The sequence below is a fragment of the Agelaius tricolor genome, unplaced genomic scaffold (genome assembly GCF_023055355.1).
Source record: "Agelaius tricolor isolate 1412-34295 unplaced genomic scaffold, bAgeTri1.0.p SCAF_18, whole genome shotgun sequence".
In the NCBI taxonomy this organism is placed as follows: Eukaryota; Metazoa; Chordata; class Aves; order Passeriformes; family Icteridae; genus Agelaius; species Agelaius tricolor.
In genome coordinates this window covers 5,092,105-5,119,298 of record NW_027269278.1, presented here as the reverse complement: position 1 = coordinate 5,119,298, position 27,194 = coordinate 5,092,105, and the positions used below count along the sequence as shown (strand labels likewise).

General features: G+C 40.2%; 1 protein-coding gene across 17 annotated transcripts in view; it reads left to right on the top strand.

Annotated features, from left to right (window-relative positions):
* The window catches only part of TENM2 (teneurin transmembrane protein 2), an 883,055-nt gene that overhangs the window by 811,554 nt on the left and 44,307 nt on the right, over positions 1 to 27,194 (top strand). For all 17 annotated transcript variants that reach the window (XM_071443114.1, XM_071443122.1, XM_071443121.1 and 14 more), the window contains one exon: positions 16,026 to 16,172. In XM_071443114.1, the coding sequence (XP_071299215.1) occupies positions 16,026 to 16,172 (147 nt within the window). The remainder of the gene's footprint in view (positions 1 to 16,025; positions 16,173 to 27,194) is intronic.

Genomic DNA, 27,194 nt, shown 5'->3' with positions numbered 1-27,194 from the left:
TGGTTGCCTTTGTCATCTTTTATTTCTGAGTAAAATCTCTTGGCTGTAGAGTCCCCAGATTCCATCTTATGTAGATGGCTCTTGCTTGGGATTTCTAGTTTGTAACTTTGCAAATTCCTATGCTGAAAGCTGAAATATACCAGCTATTTTTGTGGATCAGAGATGAGTAAACTTTGGAAATAATTTCTGTAGCACTAAGGAATCCAGAACTGCAATATGCATCCACCTAATTTTATCATAGCTGAGCAAGGTAGCTGATTATGAGCTTGGAAAGAAGCATTCTGTGTAGAGATTTATGTATAGTGAGAGTGGTTTGACTTTCAAGGAGTTGAGAAAAAGAATTCCTTTTCATTTACAGAATTTACAGGGGGCAGCTGGGGATCTTTTTTGGCTGAAAGGCAAGCTTATTCATGAGGAAGAACTTTCCTGTTTGCATTCTTTGCTGAGGGCTTCCTGTAAATGATTGAAACATGTCACAGCTCAGTGTCAGAACACTTGAGTAGCTTTTTTCTTTCTCTTTTTACAGGATATTTGCAGAACATGACCTTATTTCTTTCCTTTCTAGCCCAAAAAATTTAATGAGTATGTTTTCAGCTAAACTTCCTGCATTTTGTCTGATACTTCAAAGGTGCACCCAGAAGATCCTGGTGAATACTTTCCCAAACTAAAACCACATTTCTTTTTTTTCCTTTTGGAGCGGTTTTTCATGAGTTATATTGATTTTCTAGCCAATTCTTGAACTCTTGAAAGACCACAAAAAGTGAGGGAGGGCAATCAATCAGGGAGCTGATCTAACTTTTGAAAGGGCAGAGCCGATTATGCTGTTCCTAGCAGTATTCTAGGAGCCAGACAATCTTCTCTTCTCCTGCAGATAATATTTTCTGTATTATTTTGTACCCTGTGGTGTCAAGCAGAGCTTCAGCAAGGGAGTGAATTACACAATGTTGCTGGAAACAAAACAACAAAGCCACGGGAATGCTTGTGAGAGGTCAGTGGCATGGATTGTACGGAGACAGAAAGGTAGAGCTGGACCCTGAGAAACAGACATGTATATACATATATATAATATTTATACTTACTAAGAAAGAAATACAAAAGAGAACAATAGCTGTCCGTGCTTTTGAGACCTGCTGTTCGTATTCCTGTTAAAGATACCTTTTATTCTTGCTTATACATTCTCAAGGTATCATTCCTGTGTCTTCAGTATCAGTTTCACATAACCTTTCATGCTTGAAGATGCAAATAAAGTCAAATGTGTTTTGCCTGACTGCTGCAAACTCGGTGGAATGATATTTCAGATGCAAAGCTTTGAAAAGGGTTTTGTTGTTGTTTTTTTTTTCAGCTTCTTGCCAATTTAGTATCAAATTAATAGTAGGATGCATTATAAGTTGGAGACTTGTCTTCCGAAGATATTTGATGCTTTTGAAATTCTCTACTCAATATTTTCTTAGTTTAATGTTGTATTAAAAATATTAATGTCAGAAATAAAAAGGAAAAAATGGTCTCTGTAGAACCTCTGAGGTGTCAGTTCAGGATTTTGCTGTGTGATCTATTTAGGGCTTCGGGGAAAAATGAAACTATTGAAAGGCTTCTCTTTAAGCTGTCAGCTCTCTCTTGTGCAGTAACTACTCACTGAGGATGAATACACACTGATGCTGAATATTGATACATCCTTCTTTCACTAAAAGCCCTTACTTAGACAGTTTTTTAACAGATCTTAAGGAATGAATATGGGGACTTGTTCAGAGCACAAGTTACGAGGTATCATGAGCCATTCTTATTGAAGAAAGTTTTTACAAAATTTATGTTATCCAGCTCTTTTCTCTTGTTCCTTCTTTCTTTCCAGCCCTGTTCTGACCTGCTTATGAAATGCTCAATAGGATAACGATGCTTCTGGAGATTATTCCTGTGTGTAGCCTCAACCTATTTCATTTTACATATAGGCTTTCTGTACATATAAAAAGAAGCAAAGTTTGCTGTCCTACAGAAATCATCATATAATATAATATATCTCATTTGCCCAAAGAAATTGCAAACGTAATTTGGGTTACTGAAATGTAAGAGCTGAATACAAACTTGAGTATTCTTAAAGGCATTTGGGTCTGATGCTTTAGTCCATTTTCATCTCTTCATGTTGAAAGTGAAAATAATTGGAATAATCCTGAGGTTGCTATTACCTGATTTATAGCTGCCAAGAAATTGTGTCCAACTGAGTAGATTTCTACAATTTCCAGCACATTCTACTGTCATGTTTTCAGTGAGGTAGTGTTGATTGACATATTACTGTCCATCTCAGGCTGTCAGTTGTCTTCAAAACACATCCATGCTGGGATAGATGGAGACAAAGCAGTGCTGGTGCCTCATTAATCAGCAGTTCAGAGCCAGGCTGCTGAAAGCCAGAGGAAAAGCAGGACATGATATATTGAGGTTGCTGTGTTTGTCATCATCCCCTCTTCATTCACTAACGGGATTAGAGCAGAAAGGATTCATGGCCCAGCTGTTCCCTGAGGATTTTCAACTCTCAGAGCTGACCCTGAGCACTGCACACTTAAATATTTCACTCAAAAAGAGTACCTCTCTTAAACAGTTAAGCAGTTTTCATGGAAAAGTAGCAAGTTTGCTTTCATGAAGGATTTGCTGTGACATGGATCAAAACATTATCCTTAATGAAAATTTAGGCAGGGGAGACATGGCTGTCTGCTTATCCACATAAAGCTTTTCTCCCTCTCACTCTACTACTCTTAAAAGATATTTTTACTCCTGCCTTACTGTGATCAGCCAGCTGTGTGGCCCATGAGTGGTGTCTGACATCTGGGATGGATTTTCTTGTGGTGGCTCTCTGGTTTTTGGGAGCTGGGCTATGAGTCCCTGTGAGTCCCAGCTGTTCAAGTGTCAAACAGGCTCTGGGGTCTCTCAAAGGTGGTTTGCAAAGCAGCCCCCAAGTCCTGCCCCCCTCACTTGCCTTCCTCTCTTCCATAGTCCCTCTTCCAAGGTGTCCTGCATTCTGGAACTGGGGAGCCATCATTTGACAAACAACCATCTAAGTTTATTGCTTTTTTCCTGATCCCACTGTATCTTTAGTTTCTATTTGTAGTTTTTAACAGTCCAGGGCAAAGCAGTTTGATCAAACTCAGCATCAATAGATTGTATCCTGCTTTTAAAACAAGATACCATCAAAATAGCTGCAAGAAAAGGTTTAGAGATTTCTTTTTAAATGTTCAGGCTTGATTAGGGTAGATTGAACTACATGAGCTAATAGTTAATTGTTCATATATTTGAAAGGTATAAACACTCCTAATATTTCAGTATATTTTTACATGAACCCATATGAAGATTAATTTCTTCTCTGTTTAATTATAAAATTTCAGATGAGTATTTTTTTAGGTAGGTGTTGGAAGACTAAAGTTGTTCAAGAGTTTGAAAAATAACTAAGATTCATAATTCATCTGGACCATCTATGTTTTAGTTTTCCTTCAAATAGTTTTCAATAGCATTGAACAACTGAGCTAAAGAACCACGATGCATCAAGGTGCAGTCCCTGTTCTGAAGAGAATTAGTAAGGATAATAACTTTGGTGTCCAAGAAGTAAATATAAGGATGCAATTGTGATTAAAACCATTCTTTTTAATTAAAAACTAAATCAGTTTGTAGTGGAGAATATTACTAGGTTGCTAGGTTGTGATTTTAGGTTAGAAGCAATACTAAGAGGACAATTATCCAAAAGCACAAATTAACAACAACAAAAAAAAAATCTGTTTAGGAATAGAATTTTTTTGCCTGGATCATGATGGTTTATTGATTTTGAAAGTGGTGCTGCTTCAAATACTGTGATTTTCCAATTGTTAGGAATCATAAGGCATTGCTGAGTTTCTTGTGGAAGGAGCTCCTCAAGGATAGCACTGAAGCTATTTTTGTAACTTCAGCATGTACAAACACAAACCCCTGAATGTCCCAGAAGATGCTGATTCTCCTAGAAACAGAGACACATTAGTACAGATGAGAGAACTGACTTTTTGTTTAAACCACTGGGAGTTCCAGAGAGTAGAACTGAGTCTCTGCTGTAGCATGCTGCCATCCACCTTTCAGCACAGTTTAGATGGAAACTGTTCTGATGCTTTCCATTCCATAAAGCAAGGCAAAATGTGTGTATGCTGGCTTACAGACCACTTATCTCTCAAACTAAGAGGAATTAGCATTATAGCATCCACTCCTACAATGGAAGATAATGTGCTCAGAATGAAGTAGTTCTATTTTAAAAGGGTGTTTCTCTTCCCCTTCCGTGTTTTATTTTCAAATTGCAGAATCCCTTGCATTTGGACCATAAAGGTATTGCTGTAAGCAGAAAGCCATGAATCATTATTTGTTGTTGAAAAGTGAATGCATTTGTTAAAATGTTTGCAGGTTCTGATTAATCCTTACTTTTTTTTTTTTAATAGTTTTATAACAGTGCAGGAAAAGCAGTAGCAATGTGCCTTTTCTTGTTTCAGAAGCAATTGAAAAGATGCTTTAGGCTTAAGACAGAAAATCACTGCATAGAGTTTGTTAGGATTCTGAAATGAAGGTTAACATTGCTCCCATGTGGCACAATTCATCTTTTTATTGGCTTTGGAATAGGGGTAAAACTGCTTTTTTGTTACCGTCTCCCTTGGATCATTATTAATTGATTCTTTATCATGAAACCAATCCATATATATCTTCAGTGTGTCCTGTGAATGTTTGAAACTTTTTTTTTCCAAAATAAGTCAGAAATATTGATTTAGAATGGAGAAGGCTTGCCATATTTAGAGAACAGGGCATCAAAGTCAAGGTCACCCTGTTTGTGAAGGCTGAATGGACACTGGCTGATTTTTTGTTGGAATCTTTCGTTGTATATTCCATAACAATTTTGATTGCTTGTATGCTGAGAAAAAATGTGAATTAAAGTCCCTCAGATCCACCCTTAATTATAAACAGTACTTCATATACTTAATCAAAAGTGTTAATTAGCAGTAAAATATCACTCAGCAGACTTTTTGGATACACTGAAATGTCTCTTAAATTTGTTAATATTTCCATTCCACATGAAAGTTGTTTTTTTTTTTAATACAATTAAGACAATGCTTATTACAATCTAATTATATCCCCATTCCTTTTAATATTTCAATCTTCTGTACACAAAAAATATGCTAAGTACAATCTGTCATCTTTGACCAGTATTTGTGTTTCTAGTTACCATGAAATTCCTAAGATCCTCCTTAACCAATTTAAAAGCTTTTACTGCATTAAAATTTTAAAGTATGAGATGTTTTGTAAAGGGAAGTATTTATTCAACAGAACTGGGAGGATTTAACATGTGTGCCTTCCATTGAAGACTGCATCTATTTACTCAATTTTTATAGTTACAGTTTCCCCTACTTATTAAGGATTTTTGTCAGAAATTCTGATGTTAAACATTGCAGTTTTAAAAATTCCTAGCAAGTTGTATATAATGTTTCTGATTTCTGAAGTGAGCATTCCCATTGATACTAAATGGGAGATTTAATAAAGTTATTTGCAGAATATGTCCCCAGTTCTTAATTATTTATTTCCTGTATTTTAATGCTTGAGATAAAAACATGATGAAATGTGAGGAGGGATGTCACTCAAAAGTGAATAAATGACAGTGAAGTGAAAAGGAAAATGTCAGTTCTCATCAGTATTGCTTCTGAATTTTTGTCCTATGACTAAAGAGTATAGGTTTATTAAAGATGAACTTCCACAGGGCTACTGCTGCTGATCCCTTACATGAATTAGGTAACTTGAGCCCAGCCTAGGAAATAATTGCAGTTGGTAAGTGGTTTCCTCCATGGTGAGAAGCAGGTGAGCATGCTGGAGAACCAACATACAAGTTTTGGCAGATTTCTACCTTGAGGAGCCAGGCTGTGTCACTAAACTGCAGGAGAGCTTTTCCAGTGAGTGACACTGTTAAAAAGGATTTTTGCAGAAACTTCCTGAGTGCTTAAAGCAGTTATTAGAGTAAATTGGATATGCACTGTGCCTGATTAAGCATATTCCCATATATGTGTTTACCCTGAAAGCCAGAGCTGTCCCCAGGTTCTCTTTGCAGGGTTGTGATCTGTGAGATCTGAGAGAGTCAGACTGCACCAAACCTTGGGGACCGTTCTGGTGTCACCTTGGCAGTGCTGGTGGCACACCAGTGGAACCTGCTGGAACTGCTCTGCAGCCTGAGCCCAGCAGGACTGTCCTGGTGCTGAGCAGGGCAAAGGGCTGCACTCTGCTCAGGTTCACAGCTCTGAACAAATGGCCATCAGCTAAAGGAAAGCCTGATTAACATGGTTCTAACATGCTCCTTGAAAGGTGGTGGCAGCTGAGCTATCAGCAAGGGACAGTGACACCACACCCCACTGAAATGGTGGGAAACAGGCAGAGTGGGGAAACCTAAATTCTGATTTTATTTGAACGCTGAGGATCAATAATGCTGATCTTTAGGGCAGTCTCATACCCTGGTACCATTCCCCTGGAACTTTTCTAACAAAAGTGATAACCTGGGGAGAAAAATCTCTTTGATATCAGTGTTGTGCTTAGAGATACTATGAGCTACTAATATGTTTTCAGCATTGCAAAGAAAGAGTTAATTACACAAAACTTTACATTAATAATGTACAAAATGTAATGTAACTACACAAAGTTATCTTTTAGATGTCCCTTGCATAGACCATAGATTTTCTTTATTATTATCATTATTATTATTACTACCACTACTATTATTTGTTATTGGAAATTCCTTTTTAACTGATCTTTGTTTCTGCTTTTCCTTGTTTGGTTGGATTTTTTAAACTAAAGCAAATAGCCTGACAATACATAGCTCTCCACTTTTTTGCTTGACATGAATCAGTGATTGGAGTTTATTAATTCAATATACTGATTGTCCTAGTCACACAGTCCTGTTGGAGCTGGGGCAGAGTGGTCTCCAGATTTCTTGGCTTCATCTCCCACTCCCTTACCTTGTGTTTCCCTTCCTAAATTCTCCTGGCAAACAGTCCCAGTGGAAGAAGTGACAACCTGCCTGCCCTGAGATGGCCTAAAAACTGTCAAATATAGATGCAAGGCAATCAAATTAACAGTCTCATTGGTGATTCTGATGGCTTCTACAGGGAAATGGAAAATAAATGCTCTGCCCAGCAGCAGAAAGACTTAAGTATTCGTTCCAGAGAATTAAGGACACTTGTGGTGAGGCGAGGGGAGGAGCAGAGCCATCAGTTGCCTGGTAGTAAATATGTTTAATGTAAAGCAAGCAGAGCTTAAAGAGCTCGTTTGTCTTCCAAATTTCTTCCAAGTGCAGATTAAATACTCTCGGCTTTCTTGGGGGTGAGATGGAGAAGATGAGCTCCCTTGTAGATCAAAATCACTTTCACAGATTTATTTAGTGTTTAAATATCAAAGCAACTGGCTAGATCCAAAGGATTAGGATGTTTCTTGCTTTGCCACGTAAACAGATAAAAAAGGAACAGAAAGATAACTGTTTTATGCATGCAGGACTTAAAGCAGTTCATTTGTGAACACCACATTTTTATTTCTGTGGCTTTTATTAGTTATTTGTGCAGTTGGTAGATATAAAAATTGGAAAATGGTTTGATATTTGTGAGGCTTATGTATATTGACAAGGGATGCAGAATGGTGCCTTGCACTTTAGAATTAAAGGGATGTTTATAAAGTATATTTTATGTACTGAAATATTCATCCTCTATCCTATATCTGCCAAATAACTCAGCATACACAAACACTCACATAACTCAGAATGCTTTGCTTATCTATTTTAATTTGTTTTGCATACACTGCCCATGTGGTGGAATACTGCTCCTAGGTCATGAGCATTATTTCATACTTTGTATTTGTTTATATTCAAACTCCATAAATTCTAGCCTTACAGACATGTGAGATATATTAATTTTAATATTCAAATACCCATTATTTTTGGCCACTTGTAATCATATTTTAATGTCACGAAGATGTAGGACTGCTGCAAGCCAGAAGGCATGAAACATTTAGTGCATTGCTAGTATTTTTCATTCCAAACTATTCCACAAAACTTCACAAAAACTTCTGGTTTATTCTCTGGCATTTTCTTTGGGTTTTTCTTTTGGACAATTGGAATGTTGGAACTCTGAAATCCAAACCCATGCAGTGTGCAGCCATTTATTGGAATCCATGGGATTAATACTTTAAGAAGATCAACTGCAAAATATAATGCACATGTCTAAATAGTGGTTTTCATCCTGAAGGGATTCCAAAGTTCTGTACCAAATTTGAGGGACAGAAGGTACTAATCTGCCACACAGTAAGAGAGGAAACTGCCTGCTTCTGTTAAGGCTCATATTTATTCTTCTGCTAGAGATAACCTGCACACTTACACGGGATCAGCATTTGCATACCTGAAAGTTAATTGCTAAATTATAAATTCTATGCAGGCATTAATATCTAATGAATAGCAAGCAATTATATTTTAATAGTGCCTGAGAAAACTGGGATTCCCTGCCCTGAGAATTATGAAATATAAAGCTCTAGAACTAAAGGGATGGTAGATAATTCAGTTTAGGAGGGATGTCAGCAGGTCAACTGGTCCAAGCTCTCCTTCAGAGTGGGGTGGTTTTGAGGTCAGACACCAGACTTGGACCCATAAATTTTGGGGCAGGCTCTCTCCAATCCCCCTAGAGGCTGTTACCCCTCAGTGCTGTGCATCTTCTGCAGTGGATTGAGCTGCTTAAGCAGTTGATAACACCTGCTTGTTCTCACTGCAGCTCCCTGCTCATGTATCCATGTGTGTGTGCACAAATCCCACTCCCTCACATTACTGAATTCAAATTGAATTTGAAATGCTGATGAAAACTACTATTAAGTAGCACTGACAGAAGGGGAGCAGTTCTGTTAGGTCACTCTAAATGCTAACTTGGCTTACTGGGCATTTTGATTGACTCAAACTCCTCAATTTGGTAAAGTTTTTTTTGTACACTAAAGGAGTTATGGTCAAAGAAATGCAATTAGCATTTCTGAACATGATTTTTAACATGATTTTTATTTTTTATCTTATGTGGAGGTTCTCTAAGGAGGAAAGGAATTCATTCCTCTTCTATGTAATATGTGGAGGATTTGTGAAGTGAAAAAAGTATTTTGAAGCTAATGACTGAACTGAGAATGTCTTCCTACAAAAATCCTAAATTACATTAAGTCTAGATTGCATTGTAATTAGGTTAGCCATTCTTTCAAACATGAAGTCAGTGTTTTGCATGTTGCCCTTCAATTGACTGAATTTATACATCCTGTCTGATAGGTCACTTTATCATTATGCTGCCACAAAACTCTTTAAATAGACGTTATTTTAGAGATAAATTCAGCTTGAGAAGGCTTCTTTCTCAGAAAGGATATTACATATTACAAAGGATGATGCCAGTGCTTGTATGTGATATCAGAAACATTAATACAATAAAAGATTATGGTTTTGGTACTAGTTTTATGAATGCAATTTCACCTGGAATTATATTCTAAATGGATTTTGTTACAGTAAGATTAATTTGAAAGACCCAGCTATCTTAAATACAAATTTTTACTGCATCTTTTATATATCTTTTTATTGGGTATATGAATAGGAGGTGGATATGAGTCTTGTTTGAAAAGAATACACTGTGTAACTCAAATATGCTGCTAGGGTCAAATTTTAGCTCCTGCTCAAAATTTCAGCAAATAACCTGCTTGGTCTCTGGAAGGAGCTGTGTGGCTGGGCTGCAGCAGTTTCTTGACTTATATTTCACATAATGTCTTTGCTCATGCTGTTTGTTGTGCTTAGAGATACTATGAGCTACTAATATGTTTTCAGCATCGCAAAGAAAGAGTTAATTACGCAAAACTTTACATTAATCATGTACAAAATGTAAAGTAACTACACAAAGTTATCTTTTAGATGTCCCTTGCATAGACCATAGATTTTCTTTATTATTATCATTATTACTACCACTACTATAATTTGTTATTGGAAATTCCTTTTTAACTGATCTTTGTTTCTGCTTTTCCTTGTTTTGTTGGATTTTTTAAACTAAAGCAAATAGCCTGACAATACATAGCTCTCCACTTTTTTGCTTGACATGAATCAATGATTGGAGTTTATTAATTCAATATACTGATTGTCCTGGTCACACAGTCCTGTTGGAGCTGGGGCAGAGTGGTCTCCAGATTTCTTGGCTTCATCTCCCACTCCCTTACCTTGTGTTTCCCTTCCTAAATTCTCCTGGCAAACAGTCCTGGCTCAGTTGAACTCACCCCCTGACGCTGGTAAAGCCATGGTGTTGGGCTCTGTGCAGGAGGAGAGGTGACTTTGTGCTCACATTTACAATTTTGGGGTGCAGAGAGAGCCCTGCCTGGCTATCACAGAGCACTGGGACTGCAGCATTGCAGAGGCTCCTCAGTCTGATGTCTGACCTTCCCAAAAGGCAGTCTCCCTTCCTTCTGGAAACTGTGTATAAGGAGCCCAAATTCTGGGCTCAGCTGAAGCTCTGTGTGTGTATTCACCATTCTGAGCAGACATGGACCTTTGATTGGTTTCTGTTTGGTTTCCCCAAGTCTCAGGACGGTGTAGCGCAATCTGTCCCCCTGCCCAGCTGTTGGCAGCTTGGAGGGGTCGCACCAAAGCTGGTGGCAGAGAGCTCTGTTGGTTGTGCACAAGAGGGACACCTCGAGGGTATCTCCCCCTGAGTCACAGGAGCCCCTTTGCCTGAGTCACTGAACATGAACTTGGGTAATATGGAAAGTTCTGGCAGCAATCCCTTGTTAACAATGTGCGAAGCTCTTGCACCCCTGAGGTTTTCTTCAATCTCAAATTTTTGTGTCCTCTACTGTAACATAAGTTTCCCTCTCTTTTTGTTTGTGTGTGTGTCTCTGTATCTTCTTTTTGTTCTTTTCCTCCAGAAAGATGCAAGTGACTGTACTTGAGACTTTTTTCCCTTTTGTGTGATCTTTATTTCTCTTCTAAACAGTCACACGTTTTTCTCCTATTTCTCTGTTTTGTTTGGAGAGTTCAGTGTTCCCCGAGTTCCTGCCCTTATGTGAGAAAGACTGGAATTGCAGGATAGATAATTCTGTTATGAAATACATATCCCAGGCAATTTAAGAAATGTTACTTAAATTTCCTAATTGTTTATCTGCACAGGAGGTATTGGATTGGAGGATTTCAGGGCTCTTTAAACATACTTTTTGGCCTTTCTTATTTTTTTCAGCCAGTCCAATAAACACAATTGTAGTCTGTAGTTCTAACTCAGGCATGTATTTATCTGCACAGCACATCTGCAAGTAGATATTTATTCTTTATTTCTTTGTTTGATGTGTAGCTTAAAGAAATACTTAGGCTGTTGAGCAGTTTTAAACAAAACGTTTTCTCTAAAAAAACAAGAGCAGCCAGGCAGTCAGTGAGAGTATGCTGGTGACAAACACTTGAGTGCCAGGGAGAGGCCCCTGCTGTGTCTGAGCCCTCTGTGGAAGCAGCAGCTCTGCTGTGGTACGTGGCAGTGGCTCTGTGCTGCACTGAAGCCTGGCTTCATTCTCAGCAATTTGTCAATCAGTGTCACTGCCCTGCCTCAGAGCCCTGGCTGGTGCCTCTGCATGGCTCCAGCCTGTTCTGGAACTGTCAAAACTCAGTCACAGGGGCCTCACCTCCCACTCAACCAACACTCTGGTTTACTGACATGTGTTTCATTCCGTGTTTGGGGTTTATTTCAGTTGAAGTATTACTCTGTAGAAAATGACTTGTGCCTGTGCCTACCATAACACTGTGTCATTTTTATTTGTATGCCCTTTCTTTGGCTTTAACTAAGCCCTGAAGGCTTTGGAATTGAAGGATTAAAAAATAACAATAGCAAATAAAAAGCATGATTTTATTTTCAATGTTGCTAGGTACCTCATTCTCATTTATTATTAGATAGCTGTAGGCATACCAGCAGCTCACCGAAGGAATGAACAGAAAATATGGAAACAGTGATTATCCTCTAAAATCCAAATTAAACAGGCTATTGTCATTACTGCTTTTATGTCATTTCTCTAAATTCTTTAGGTACCATCATATCCCAGACTACTTTTATTTGCTCCAGTTCTGTAGTTAACAGCTTTAATGAGAAGATGAGAATTGAAATGTAATTTAAATGTTCCCCTTGAAACTCGTGTGCATCCTGTGAGTGAGGAAACACTGTGGGTAGAACATGCTCTTCACTGCAGGGCTTCTTCACCCACAGGAGCACCTGATCCAGCCCCAGCTGAAGTCACTGGAAAGGCTCCAGTGAGTGCCAGCAGGCTTTGGATCAGGGTGTGTGAAATGAGGTCATGTGGAAAGATAAACAGCAGATATCACATTCCAGATGTAGCTGTGCCCATGTGCACTAAGTGGGGAGAGCTGCTGGGAGCTCACTCTGCTGGGAGATGCTGTTTGGAGAATAAATGGCTGATGGCACAGGAGCAGAAGGACTCAAAAGACACAAGCTCTTGATTTACTTCTGTTTTTCCATGTACAAACTGACCAGAGGCTAAAAGCATAATGCTTTTCTCTAAGTAGCTCTGAGATACACTTAGATTTCTTTTTCCCTTCACCTCTCCTATTCTTTTTTTTTCTTTTTCATTATACTAAGAGGCTACCTCTTCCATCAGAGTTTGGAAACTTATAAAGAGAAAGGTTTCTCTAACTTCTCTTTCCCTGGCTGCCCTTTCCCTTCCTTTTTTTGGAGAAAGATTTGCCCCACCATAAGTGGGAGTTCTGATGATTCTGACTGAAACCACAAATTTGTTAGGCAGACTTTAGTTTGGTTTATTTTACTTAAATGGTTTAGTTTACTTAAAATGTTTGTTTTGGAGTTTAAAGTAGTTTATGCAAGGGAAAATCCATATATGTGTGGGAAACTGGACATGTGTACTTGTATACCTGAAGGTTGGGAATACCAGAGTAAAAAGGAAGTCTGTGCAGAATTTATCCAAAATTGAATTAGAATTCTTAATGTACTGCCTGGATACTGGAAATTATTTTGTTGAGTTCAAATATGAACTAATCACCATACAATTGAATCTCAGAATAATTTCACTGTAGATGAAAGCTGGGAGTATTCTCTTGTAAATATATCCAGCACCCTCCATTTTTGAACCAAGCACAGTCCATATTATGGTGTTTGCTTTCTGATATCTCTCATATCCTTGTCACAAATTCCTGATGCAACACTGAAAAATCTTTCTGAAATATTTCTTGCTGTTTTAATTGTGAATTCATATGTATTTGTAGTAAAGTTTTCAGCTTCCAATTCCACAGGCAGGCTGGAGATAGAGAGGAGGGAGGCTGCATTAGTGTTTCACCTTCAGCAGCAGCTAGAAAAGTGTGAGACACTCGAACTGCTGTTGCCTGTACTCTGCCTGCTCTCTGAATAAATAGGTTGTCAATCTAGCACTTTAAACAAGCACTTTCTTCTTTTTTAACCTTGCTTCTTGACATTTTCCATTAAGCATACTGTAATGGAAAAGATGAGGAGAATTTCTCTGCACACCAGGAATAGCAACCTGTCTGCTTAGCACCAAGGGCCCTTTGCTGAGTGGTGAGTGAGAGCTCCATCCCTCACTGGATTGCTTCTTGAGATGAGATGCTGATAGCCCTTGCCTGTGTGACTCTGGGAGAATTCCCCAGGCAGGCAGGAGGCAGCACACTGCAGCGTGTGGCTGTGAATGCAGGCAGGCTCTGCCACAGCAGGGAGAGCTGGGTGTGCTGCCTGCCTGCCTGCAGGGAGCCTGGCCAGCAAAGGCCATCTGTCCAGCTGTGCCACTGAGCCTGGGCTCTCAAGGCTCCTCAGGCTGGCACTTGGTCACCTTGTCCACTCTCCAAACCCCTTGGTGGCCACCAAGCCTGTGAGATCTGTGGAAATCCTGTGTGTGCAGAAGATGTTCATCAGTAATAATCACTGCTCATGTGCACTGGTAGGAAGATTTAAACAGAGATAGGCAGTGCAATTCCTAAATATAAGCCTTTTTTAGAAGAAAATTGTTATTACTGCATCATAATGGAGCTCTGTTTTCGGGTTGGTCTAACAGACTAGAATGCTATACAGATACTTGCTTGAAGACAGGCAAAACCAGAAATCCACAGATGCACACAGGCATGTACAGAGACATAACCATGCAAAACACCTAATTAGTTGTCCATTACTGAAATCTGTTTCAAAGCTAATTCATCATTAACTAAATAGATCTTTTAAGGAAGACATTATTGTCCAAGCACTTAGATCTTATTGTAGTGTAGTGCTGTTCCTTCCCTTCCTTCTGATATTTATGCTACTCAAACCCCAGCTCTGTCTTTGGAAGGCTGCAGTTAAATGAGCTCTGTGGAGGTAGCATCGTGTTTCCTAGCAACACCATGTCTGTGGCACTGATGCTGCCTTCCCTCTCTTCTCTAAACGCAAAGTCATGTCCATTAATCCCCAGCTGCACTTAAAACTTTTCAGGGATTTTGCTAGCTCCCCACTGTTCATGTTTTCATTTTGCTCAGATGCTGCAAGGCAAACTGCTTCAGTGATTTAATTCTTGTCAGTGCCTCAGTAGAAAACCAACCACATGGGTATATTCACAATTACTGTTTGGTTTTCATTTAAAACAAATAATTTGTCCTACACCGGGATGCCTCCCCTCAAACGTTATCATTTTGGCCATTCAAACAACCTGAAAAATGGAAGAGATAAACTAAATGTCTTGAAAATCTATTACCTGTGCTGCCAAAGTAACTGATTTTTTTAAGCTAAGATATGTAGTGGCAAAATAACCCTAAATTTAAGTGAAAGAGGCTTTTTTTTTTCTTAATACACAAAAACGTTGAAATAAAACTTGTAGGACTTGTTTCTACCTGCCAACAGCTTTCTGTGTAACATGAACTGAATAGTCTTTGACCTCTTGTGATGCCAGCTGTGAGCTCCAGGGGTATCACTTTGTTGTATGGGAAGCTCCTGCAGCATTGTAAGAATGAGTCTGGGGTCAGAGAAGCTGCTCTCTGACTTCACCTGGCTGCAGCCAAGGAGCTGGGAGGAGCAGGACGAGCCAAACTCAGAGCTGTGGCTTTCTGAGCAGGTTTGTAAAAGCACACACCTGTTGGCAGGCAACACAGCCTCCCTCCTGCTCAAAGAGATGCTCTGAGAGGTTGGCCTCAAATCTTCTGTCACCCCACAGACAAATAGCTGTGCTTGTGTGGATTGGGTGTTGAGGGATCTGGTTGTATTTACCAAGGCTGCAGTTTGGTTTTCTTACCTTTTTTCCATAATGAATATTCAGTGAGATACTGTGATGTCTCCTGAGACTCATTTACTTCCAGGAGAAAGGAGTTGAGGTATTCTATCACCTATGGACATTTGTTAGAACATGTAAGTAGCTTAGCTAATTAATATTTTTGTTCCTAATTTAGCTCTTGCTATACAATAAGTCATGTCATATTCATAATCAATTCAAAACACTCATCTTTGAGGGGATATCTCTTCTAATATGTTTTTCAGAAAGTGTAAGATGTGGCACCAAAATATAAGGAAACTTAGTGTTAGATAAATAGATATTCTAAAATTACCATCAATGAAGGAAAGTATTAATTAATTTATTTAAATAGATAAAAGCATTTATTTAAACTTTGTGTTTAGACACAAAGTTTAAATAAATTATTCTGGAGAATAATGCAACACTCAGTACAAAAAGTCCTCTGAGCACTGACGAGCTTGTTGAAGAAGATGTGTACACACATACAGATGGAAAAATAAGAGACAGATTTGTCAGCAGACTGTCATTTCTATCAGTTCGAGGTCTGGACCTTTAGAGGGTTCCTAAAACAAGTGTTAGAGCAGTAGGGCTCCTGTGCTAGATCCCCATTTCTGCAGGGTGTCCCCTTCCTTCACCGAGCGTTCCCGCCGGTGGCAGGACCGAGCCTTTTTGTCTGCACAGTAGCACGGCCTGAGCGCAGCGGGGTGGGGGTGCCCGGGGCTCACCTTGTCCGTTTGTCCTCGCAGATGGCTGTCCGGACCTGTGCAATGGCAACGGGAGGTGCACGCTGGGCCAGAACAGCTGGCAGTGCGTCTGCCAGAGCGGCTGGAGGGGCCCGGGCTGCAGCGTGGCCATGGAAACCGCCTGCGCCGACAGCAAGGACAACGAGGGAGGTGAGCGGGGCCGCCCTCAGTGCCGGCGGGCAGAGCGCCTCGGGAGGCACTGTCCTGCCTGTCCTGCCTGTCCCGCGCTGCTGGCAGGTGTCGCATTGCTCTCCAGCAAAGGACAGGAGCTGTGGCCGTGCGGGACCCGCTCGGAGCCCGGCTCGGGGCCAGCCCAGCCCGGCTGGGAGCACGGCCCGAGCGGAGCTGCTGCTGCTGAGGCACCGGCACGGAGCGCCCTGTGCCCCTCGGAGCAGCCACAGAGCCACCGTGCTGGCCTTGTCCCCTGCTTGCTGTGCACGGCCCTGCCAGGCTGCCCCTTGGTGTCACAGTGCACAGTCCCTGCCAGGCTGTCCCTTGGTGTCACACAGCCCTGCCAGGCTGTCCCTTGGTGTCACAGTGCACAGTCCCCGTGCCCGGCTGTCCCTTGGTGTCCCACAGCCCCTGCCAGGCTGTCCCTTGGTGTCACAGTGCACATTCCCCCTGCCAGGCTGTCCCTTACTGTCCCACAGCCCTGCCAGGCTGTCCCTTGCTGTCCCTTGGTGTCCCACAGCCCCTGCCAGGCTGTCCCTTGCTGTCCCTTGGTGTCCCACAGCCCTGCTAGGCTGTCCCTTGCTGTCACACTGCACAGTCCCCATGCCAGGCTGTCCCTTGGTGTCCCACAGCCCTGCTAGGCTGTCCCTTGGTGTCCCTTGCTGTCACAGTGCACAGTCCCCATGCAAGGCTGTCCCTTGGTGTCCCACAACCCTGCCAGGCTGTCCCTTGCTGTCACACTGCCCAGTCCCCGTGCCAGGCTCTGCAGGGCTGGGTGAGGTTTGCTCAGTGGGCATGTAGGGCTGACATCCCTGCTCTGCTCTCCCTGCCCTGTGTCAGACATATCGCTATTAAATATAGGTTGTGTCCTGTGTTTCCCTTCAAAGATGTTTTTTGGGTTTTGTTGAGCCTTCCATGGTGGCCTGAAAGCAGTTCTGAGATGTGGTGCTTTCTCAACAAGATTGGTTAATTTGCTGCTTCATTTACAGGAACTTTCTTATTAACTTTCAATGTAATGTCTTTAGAAAGTCACATAGATTCTTTTTCATATGCTTCTGCTGTCTGCTATAAACCAAGCATCAGACACAGCTTTTTTTCCTTGAGACTCCTTCCCTTTCCTTTGGCCAATAATTAATCTAAAGAAAACATCCGCTGTTTGCTGATTAATAAATATTTTATAAATGTATTTCCTAAAACTGCAAAGCAACATTGGGCTGTATCAAGGGTAAAATTGTCATTAGGCTGAGTGCTTTAATTTAAGTAAGTCCCAAACTGAGGAACAGGTGTATTTGGTTTTGATTACATGATATTAACCACAGCTGAATATCATCAACTTGTTTTAATTTGTAAATCCTCCCTTAGTTCCTTGGTTTCACATGCTCAGTGCTTACAAAAGTATTTTAGAAGTTCAAAAGCTATTTCAGTTTCAGAGAACTAGAACTTGCTTTATAGCTGTTACTGAATTATGGAAAGCAGAATCTAACTGCCAGAGTACATTAATTGGCTTTTAAGTATACAACAAAACCCACTAAACTTGTGTTAATATTCAGTGTAAGAAACTAAAAGGTGAAATGCTTAGGTTTGCACTTTTTACATGCTTTGAAGATTATAAAGGGAAATTTGAAAACAGATGTATTATTAGAATTTCCTCAAAGAAAGGAAAAAGGTTGGAAATGTTATTAAAAAAAATTGAATAAGAGGTTTATTTATTTATCCAGGACATTATTTTGCACTTGTAAAACAGACAGGCAAGCAGGGGAAAAAATGACCAGTGACACTATTCTGCTGCTCATTCTGATGAAAAACTGTAGAATTGTAAAACTTATTCAAGGAGGGTAAACAGGAGCTCATCATAAGCAAAGAATACAGGCAGAATTGCCATACAACAGATACATAATATTATGAATTAATAATTAATGCAGAATTGTATATTCCATTATCATGTGAGTTGCATGGATTTTGGTTTACCATAGTAAAGCACCTGAAAGAAAATTAGTTGGTTTAGCTGAAGGCTAGAAAGGCTTAGGGGAGAATTCTCCAGATGTTCTCAGTGTTTGCATTTTAAGTAATTTTTTTCCAGAGACTAGAAAGGTTACTGGTCACTGGTTCTTGTGAGTGTAAATAGTTTGAAAATTTAAGCTTGATCCAAGATCCAAACAACCTGAGAAGTCCCTTTGACCCCCATGTTTTCACATGGGGTTTAGGTGAAAATTAGTCTCAGCAATTTAATTCAATGATCATTCCTGCTCTTATAGTCTCATCCTTATTAATTCCCATAGAATGTTTGTATAAGGGAGCTCAACACCTGTTAAGCTGCTGTTTCTCCTCAAGCTTTCCAGGCTTTCCTAAAAAAACAGAGGCGCTTTGAGCTCTGCTGTGTTTCCTGCACACAGCTCCCCTCAGGCTGTGCCACTGCAGTGCTCTCAGTCTCTCCCATGCCTTGGTGGTTTGTCTGCAGTTTGCTCCATCATATTTTGGGGGTCAGGTTCCTCTGAGATGTCCTGGGGTTCTGTCCCATCTAAGCTGTGAGCACAGAGGCATTTTCCTGACCACCAGTTTGTCAAATTCGCAAGAACTACAACAAAACTCAAACACCAATATAATGATTAATCCCTTCATGATTAATATCTCAGAATGCAGCCCTGCCTTTGCCTGAGATGCACTGCTCTGTACATGTTTGGTTCTGCACACCTGGCCAGGAGTCTGTGCTCTGAGCTGTGTTCATAGGGGAGTTTGCAGGAAAGGAGAGGCTGGAAGGGCTGTGTGTGTTCTGTGCTTCAAACTGCACCTTTATGTAATTGTGACTCTCTGTAGAAAGGAACAGATAAAATTAAGTTTTGTCATTAGACAAAGCTGAAAAGTGTACTATGGGAATCAATAGCAAGGATCCAGCTAGTTACCAGAATGCCAAGTTTCACATAAAATGCAAGTTTATTGGAAGTTAAAGAAATTGCCTCTTCTCCCAGTCACTCTTTTCATTTGAAACTCAGCTGAGTTTATTTGCAGCAAAGTGTTGAACTCATTTGCTGCTCCATTACCAACATTGCTCTGTTAACATAAGCAAGTAGTTCTGGGCTAGTACAGAACACACAAGCTGTTCTTTTGGAAGGCAGTAGGGTAGCTAAAAATACTTTTTTTTTTCCTTTTTCCTAAATGAGGTCTTTTCTGGACAGTTGAGCCTCCTTCCTTTCTGTCCATCTCTGCATATTGTTAAAATACAATTCCTTCAGCATGTCACTGAAAGGGAACTATCATTTCCTATCTTCTGTGGCAGCAGATTTAACATATCTTGGAGCTTTTTCCCTGTTCAGCCATTCTTATTGCAATTGTATCTCACAATCAGATTCAAATGCCTTGGGCCAAGTCTTCATTTTATAGATGTCAGGGAGAGCATTGCCACTGACTCCAGAGGGTTTCCCATTTGTCCTGCTTTGTTTTATTATCTGCCACAATGCAAACTCCATACCATGGTTCAAAAAGAGAAAAATGAAAGATTATACTTAATATTTTCTTTCCATTTTAGATTAATGTCCTTTCCTTGGTTTATTCCTAGAAGAGGCAGATGAGTCCCCCTCTCTTTTAGACTTACAAATCTTCATTTTAAATGAGATGTCAGTGTGGATTACTGGCATGAATAAAATGTGATTCCAGAGCCGTGAGAGGGGAGAGTCTCCAAAGCTGCTTTCTCCTCTTAGGGCTGTGCAGGGTGAATGATCTGAGGTAACACTGGGAAATTCACCTGCTTTTGCCTTTTGCCCTCACCATCACATAACAAATCAAGGAATGGGCTTAACTGGGTCTGGCAGTGCCCAAGGCTGGTTTGGAGGGGCTTGGAGCAGCCTGGGACAGTGGAAGGTGTCCCTGCCCATGGCAGGGCTGGCACTGGATCAGCTTTAAGGTCCCTTCCAACCCAAGGCAGCCTGTGGTTCTGTGATTGATAATGAACATGTTCAGGGTTACCATGGTGCACAGGCTACTTTGCTGAAAAAACTTGAAAGTCTCTTATTTATCTTTTTGGGGGGGTTTTTGCTGATATTTTTTTTTTTTTTTTTTTTTTTTTTTTTTTTTTTTGGGTTTGTTGTTTTTTGGGTTTTTTTCATTTCTCTGTAAGGACAAAGCCTAACTGAAAAGTAAGGGGATTCTGGCATGGACTCACTTTTAACATCTCTCTAAACTGCAAAGTGCTTCTGTTTTCCAAACCATGTTTGGATTACATAATTTGCTCACTGTGGCTGCTTCTAAAGCTAATATCTTCCTTTAATCAGTCCCTCAGTAATCTAATCATTATTAAGCATCTTTTGGAGGGATTAGAAATAGCTTTATTTTAAGACCTGTAATTGTGATTACAATATATAATCCCCCTAATAGACACATATAACCTATTTAATTCACCATGGGCTTATTTTAGGAAATTAAGGCATTACTGATGGTATTTTGAGGAATGGGAGAAGATATGCTACTTTTTACATTCCTATTTCTTTTGGCATATTGCACAAGGAAATCACTGCTGTGGCTGTTTATACCCATCATTTTGCAATGACTATTTTATAATAATTTGCTTGTTCCTAAATAGAAAAATGTTTTTAGTCTCCATAAATTACTTCAGTTTAACTAAATTTCACCTTAGACTTTGCAGCACTTCCAGCTGCATAAGACAATGGGATACACAGCAAAACTCAGATGTCTTTCCTAAATTATAGTTTCACTAAATGTTGGATGCAGTTGATATCCATCACATTTAGGAATCTTTGTCCTGAGTGTCTTGGGATATTTTGGGAGAGAGATTTAAGAGTCCTGTCCTCTTCAGAGGCAGCCTTGGCACGAGCCCATATTGCCCACTGGGGCTGCTCCTTTTAGGCTTTTCTCTTCCTTCTTTCTCTCTTCTCCCACCTTTTGCATCTGTTCAAATTTCCTCATTTTTGTCGTTTTTATTGGCAAGAGAGTTAAAATATGTAGTCTCAGAGAAAGAAAAACAGGAAATAAGCAAAGTTTTGCTAAATTTGTTTCATATTTGATCAGGATGGAGAGGGCAGGTGCAGGCAGGTTAAAAAGAAATAAATTTTTAAAAAAGCTTAAAAGCAATCACTGCTTCTATCACTTCCCAGATCACATTTCTCCTCACAATGTAATTATCTGGACTAAAATTGGTAGGAGAAGGAAAGGAAGCAACCCCTAGCAGTATAGAATATTAAGCCAAACAGAAATGAGGAATTTCTTATTTGTTATGCAAAGTGGCACATTCTTTTTAAAATACATTTTAATTTTTTTTCCGCTTGGCTTTCCAAAGAGAGATGTGCATCTCTCAGAAGGTAAATTTTGCCCTTCAATTTGTTACTCTATATCTTTAACCCCACCAGGAAGTACAGTTGGTGGTAATTCTGTTTGGCACAATACATTAAGGATAATGAATTAGAGAAAGCTAACTAGCTGCTCCAGTATGAAATCTCTTCAATTCACAAGAAAAATGCCTTTCTAGTGAAGTTCACTGTCAGGACAGTGCACTTGACTGATTGAAAGGCTGTTTATTTGAGTTGTTTTAGAAAACTCATCTCTGAAATTAGACAGAAGGAAAATAGAAAGAAAAGAGAAGTGTCTTCCTGCAATAAACATTTAGAAAAAAATTGCTTTTAGAAAATTACAAATCCTGTGACTTGATACTGCATCAGGCTCGTGACATTTAAGATAATACAAGTATTTCACAGCACAAAAGCAAATCATGTAATTTAGCTTGCCTCAACAAGCATTGCCTCAGCAGGGGTCTCTAATTCAGCACAGACAAAAGATTTTATGAAGTTCTCAATATAAATACCCAGAATACTCTTGGCACAGAAAATACTTTCCCAGAGCCTGTACAATAGTCAGTTGTGGAACATTAAATGCAATCAGGAGCTGAAATCTGTAGTGGATGGGGGCCAGAGTGAGTCACGTAGGCTCAGGTATAAAATCTGTATCAAAAGTAGGCACTCAAATTTTGACAAGAGCTAATGAGTGTGCTTGTATGTGATTGTGTTACAGCTCCATGTCAGCCTCTGATCGCCTTCACACACATTGGCCAGCTTATCCCTGTCCCCCTTGGGATGTGGTCTGCAATACCTCACTCTAACAACTGAGGAGAAAGGAAAGCAAGGAGCTTAGAGCCTGCAAATTCCATGGTTTGAAAAGGCACCTGCACCCCTGTGGGTGTCCATGTACACTGGAGCTGGGCAAACACTGTTTTTCAAGGTTCATTGTTTTTCAGTGCAGCCCTTTGGGTCAGCCTGGCTCTGATCAAGGAGTGGCTTGGGCTTAGGGCATCAATTACCCCCAGGCTGGAGCTACCCCTGCAGTGGGTTCCTGCAGCTGCTGCTCTCAGGAATGAGGCTTTTCCTTCCTGCCAGAGCCCCAGCAGCACAGGGATCCTGAGTGGGCCAGGGAAATGGGGTGGGTGCTTCCCCACTCTCATCCTCCAGGGTACTTTAAAACCTCATTGGGAAAATTTTTAGGTATTCAAAGGCACAACCAATCTCCAGGTTCATTCTACTTTACCACAATTGGGGATTTACAATCCAGCTTGTCCTGAAAGACAGTTTGGGTTACAAAAATACTCTGTTGTGCTCACAATTAGATACAAAAGCCAATGTTGCAATGAATGTCCTGATGGGTTACAGGGACCATCTTTACAGGGCTGAAGCAGAAATAGAAGCATTCCCTTTCTTGTGAGCACCAGGAACTTCTGAAGAATTATTTTGAATGATACATGCCAATATAGATAACAGTAATTAGATCAAGCTACAAAAGTGTGAAAAATTGGGTTAAATATTAGATAAACTTCCTGGTAATAAGATATACTGGGCTGTGGCATAGCCTGCCTGTGGAAGCAGTTTTGCATGCAGTTTTAGAGCTCAATTAATATATTTCTGTGTTGGCAGAGAAGGCCTACTCTTTTGATAATCTGATAGAGCATCTCTAATTCTTTCACCTTGGGTATATTAATACTGCACATAATTAAAATCGGTTCATGATAAATTAACTAATTTGCCCTTAGAGTGATCAAAGACCCTTTTGCCCTCAGGGTTTATAGTAGCTGCTGTTCCCCCCCTCCCCACCTCCATTTTAATCATCAGTCTGAAATGTTTATGGGAAAAAGAAAAATTTCCAGGAATTAGGCTCTGCAAGTCCCCAGCTCCTGCAGCTAGTGAAGTGTAAGGATGCCCTCTGCTGAGCGTGGGCTCAGGAGTTTTGGGTTGGAAGCAGAACCGTCCCTGGCTGGGTACAGAAAGCATTGGCTGAGCAAGTTGGATGTCAGGTCAAAGTTCACTCATTCTGATGTGCATTGTGAATTGAACCCAAAGCACAACCTGCAGGTATTGGAAGAAGTGTGGAAACTGTAGAGCATTTACTCTTTGGGATTTAAAAACCCCAATAGCTCAAGCATCAGCTTTCTGCAGAAATAGGTAGCGCCTTTCTAATTCTGCAATCCAGTAACCTGGACATGGTGAGAAATATATTCAGTGATGCTGGAACACTGGTGCTGAGAGGTTCTAAACACATTAGAACAGTAATGTGGTAAAATATATCACTGTTCCTCCTGAGAGCTTTTTTAGTCCTTCTGATGATGGTCAAGAGCAACACAATAATAAGGCAGTCATAAATATGACATGCATCAGTAGGTTAATCTACTTTCAAGTATTTCTTTGAAGTTTTCTCTGTGCTGTGTAGTGAAGTCTGCCAAAAAGCTTGTGGAACAGTTCACAGTCAGTTGAGAAATGTGTGGATCCATTAGCCAAGTGAACTCTTCAAGAGGGATACCATGTCACTTGCTTCATTTCTGAAAAGATTTGGGAATTCAGAAAAACCACGAACAGCAATGGAGAGCTAATCCTGTGCTGCCAGTTTGAATCAGATCAAAATTTCCTATTTCTTTCATCTCACTTAAGGCCAAGTCAGGACTTGTGTTGGTCTCAGATTGTTGGAGGAGGTTCAGCACCATCTCAGCTCCCTGTCCAGTCTCCCCCCTTTAGCATGCAGAGTATCAGAGAAGTCACTGCCCATTTGAAACTCAGCTGTGTGTGCCATGAAAAGCAGCAATATTTTGGTGAGGCAAATGGTGAGAGTTTGTCATTGAATTAACCAGATAAATAATTCAGCATACCTGAGGAAATTTGGAGGATGACAAGCTCTGAAATATATATTAAAACCCACAGTACTGAATTCTAATTAAAATTTATGGTAATAGCAGAATTTTCTTTTACAGAAGGTACCTTTTTTTCTAGCTCTGGTTTTAATCAGATGAGTCTAATGCAAATAAATGATTCTGTAACAATTTACTTCATATATAACAGTACAGTATGGATGGGGAAATGGGCTGAGAGAAACCTCATGAAGTGCAAGGTCCTGCACCTGAGGAGGAGCAACCCCAGGCACAAATGTCACTTGTGTCACTCCTTTGTCCAGTGACTGAGCACTGGAGCAGTGAGGCTGTGGAGTTTCCATCCTTGAAGACATTTCAAAAGCTGTGTGGGCAACCTTGGCAACCAGCATCTGGTAGCCTTGCTTGAGCAATTGGCCAGAGCTGATCACCTCCAGAGCTCCTTGCCAATCTCAGCCATTCTGTGATAATAGTAGTCCAGATAGCAAATTAGGCAAACATGGGCTAAAAGCAGATATATTCTGACAGTAACCACTACTCTTTCATGCATGGAGGCAGATATTTCAGAGCAGCAGCTGTGGATGTGAGCAGCACAGGGATGTGTAAGCCTTTGATACCGAGCAGCAGTGCCCAGGGCCTGGCTGTGTGTGCTGAACAGACCCAGAGTTTGCTGCTGTTGTTGCAAACAAGCTGGATCAGCTAGTTCACATGAGGTGAAAATATCCTAAATCCTGAAGCTTGCCATCTGAGGATAAATTACTACAGGGAAATAGAGCCATATAAGTAATAAAGTTAGAAAAAATAAATTGTGTTATGCTCTATGCCTGTCTTTTTTAAATATTGTTTTAAGATGCATCTGAGTCTAACTTCACAGAACTGCAGCAAAAGCTTCTTACATGGAAGGAATCACAGGCAGGTTTTTCCCTGCTGTTGAATGGAGATGTTTGCAGCCTCCCAGGTCCTGAACTGGCAATTCAGAGCAGTTTGATTGCCTGCTTGATTGTTTGTGAGATAACGGTGAGATTGGCAGTGGCAGGGTAATTTACTGAAGATTGCAATGTCAGACAATATCCAAGGGGGCTCGTGAGCATAGAGATGTGATTCACATGACTGACAGGAGCCTGAGGGATTGATATGCCCATTCCAAGTTCAGGGTGTCATCACAAGTGTTTGGCTGCAGCATCCCATAATCAGCTGCATGATGAGGTCATTACAGGCAGAACTTCTGCTCACCTCTTATAACACCTACGCCAAAATATGATGCAGCTCGAATAGGTAAATGTAAATTTGTCAGAGGGAGGAATTTATATCCTCTGTTATTTCTAGTGTGTTGGTAGGGTTTCCTTGCCTGGTGGTCATCTGAGAACTGGGTGGGCTAAACAGAGGGCAAGGTTCAGTTCAGAGTTGGAGAGGTCTCACAGAATGAGGGAGAAGCTGAGGAATTCTCAGAGCTTAGTAGGAAAACTGCCTTGAGTTATACCCTGAAGCTAATGATGTCCTCAGAATGATTATATAAAGTGGGGAGGAAATTAGATGTAGCAAAACAGAAGGATCCTGCAGCCTTGTAGGAGAGAATTTTAAGATGAATGGAGCTCTTAATGTGAATAGGCGAGTGACCTTAAAGCAACATATAGCTCTCACAACAAGGTAGTTTGTCTGACTTAAATCTCCTTAGAGGCCTGAATGAAACATTGTCAGCATAACTTGGCAATTTTGTTTTTAAATCAGGTCAGGCACGGTCATTTCAGGCACACAAAATGGGTTGGAAATAAAGGCTAATTGTAAAATAAGAAAGTTTTTTGTAGTTTTAGATTGGTTTTTTCCTTTAGGTTGTTGTTTTTCCAGTTATCACTGTGCTGGTCTGTTGTGCACTTGAAAATCCTGAAAATGCACGAGTCATGATCTTACCCTAAGGTACTTTTGTCTGCTTCCATACTGGAATGCTCTCTCTTGTGTATGATTTTGAATGCATGTCCAGGCCATATTTGCATTCAAAAATCAGATTGATACACCTTGAGAAGTTTTACATAAGTAAAGACATAAGACATAAGTAGATTGCTGATTGAACTCCTGATTCTTGCCAGAGTAGATGAACAAATGTTTGTAAATTGTTAGAGATGATAATATTTCAAAGCAAATGGTTAATAATTTCTAAATCATAGTAGAGCTCCATTGAGAGAACATATTTCAGTTAAATAATGATACCAAATGAAGAGATGATGATAGAATTGTTACAGTATGTGCTAAAATTGTTATTTATCTAAGTATACAGATTGATCTCTCCCTTGATTCCCTTTTAATTTCTGGTGTTAAAATTCTCTTTTTTCTTAAAAATGCATCTTAAAAAAATTCATGATAGATAACCTAATCTGTAAATGATGACTGAACCCACCAATTTTGTGACTGATCTTCTTGTCCAGGCATGCACACAAGTTGTGAGCCAGATACCCATGGGAGGTGGGAGTTCCAGCAGCCCTTCCCTGGGAACTGCCAAAATGGCTACAGTGTAATTTGTGTTTTACTTAGGTAATGATGGCTTTGTCTTCTCCATCTCCTCTTGATTCCTCAAATAGAACAAATAAAATCAAATCAAAATCAATCATAATTCTCAAGACAAAAAAAAAAACCCAAAAAAACAACAAAAATGACCAAACAAGCAAATAACTTAAAACAGAAATCCTTTATTGTTTCCACTTCCTTTTGCCTAATTTCAGCCCTTGACAGATTTATTGAGATTTATCCTCATCTAACCCTGGTTTACATTAATTGTAGTGGTTTTTAAGGAGAGTTCTCCAAAGCCTCATCCTCAGGGCACTGCTGGCTGAATTACCAGGTTTGGGGCATGGGGATGCTATGAAGAGTGAACTTTAACC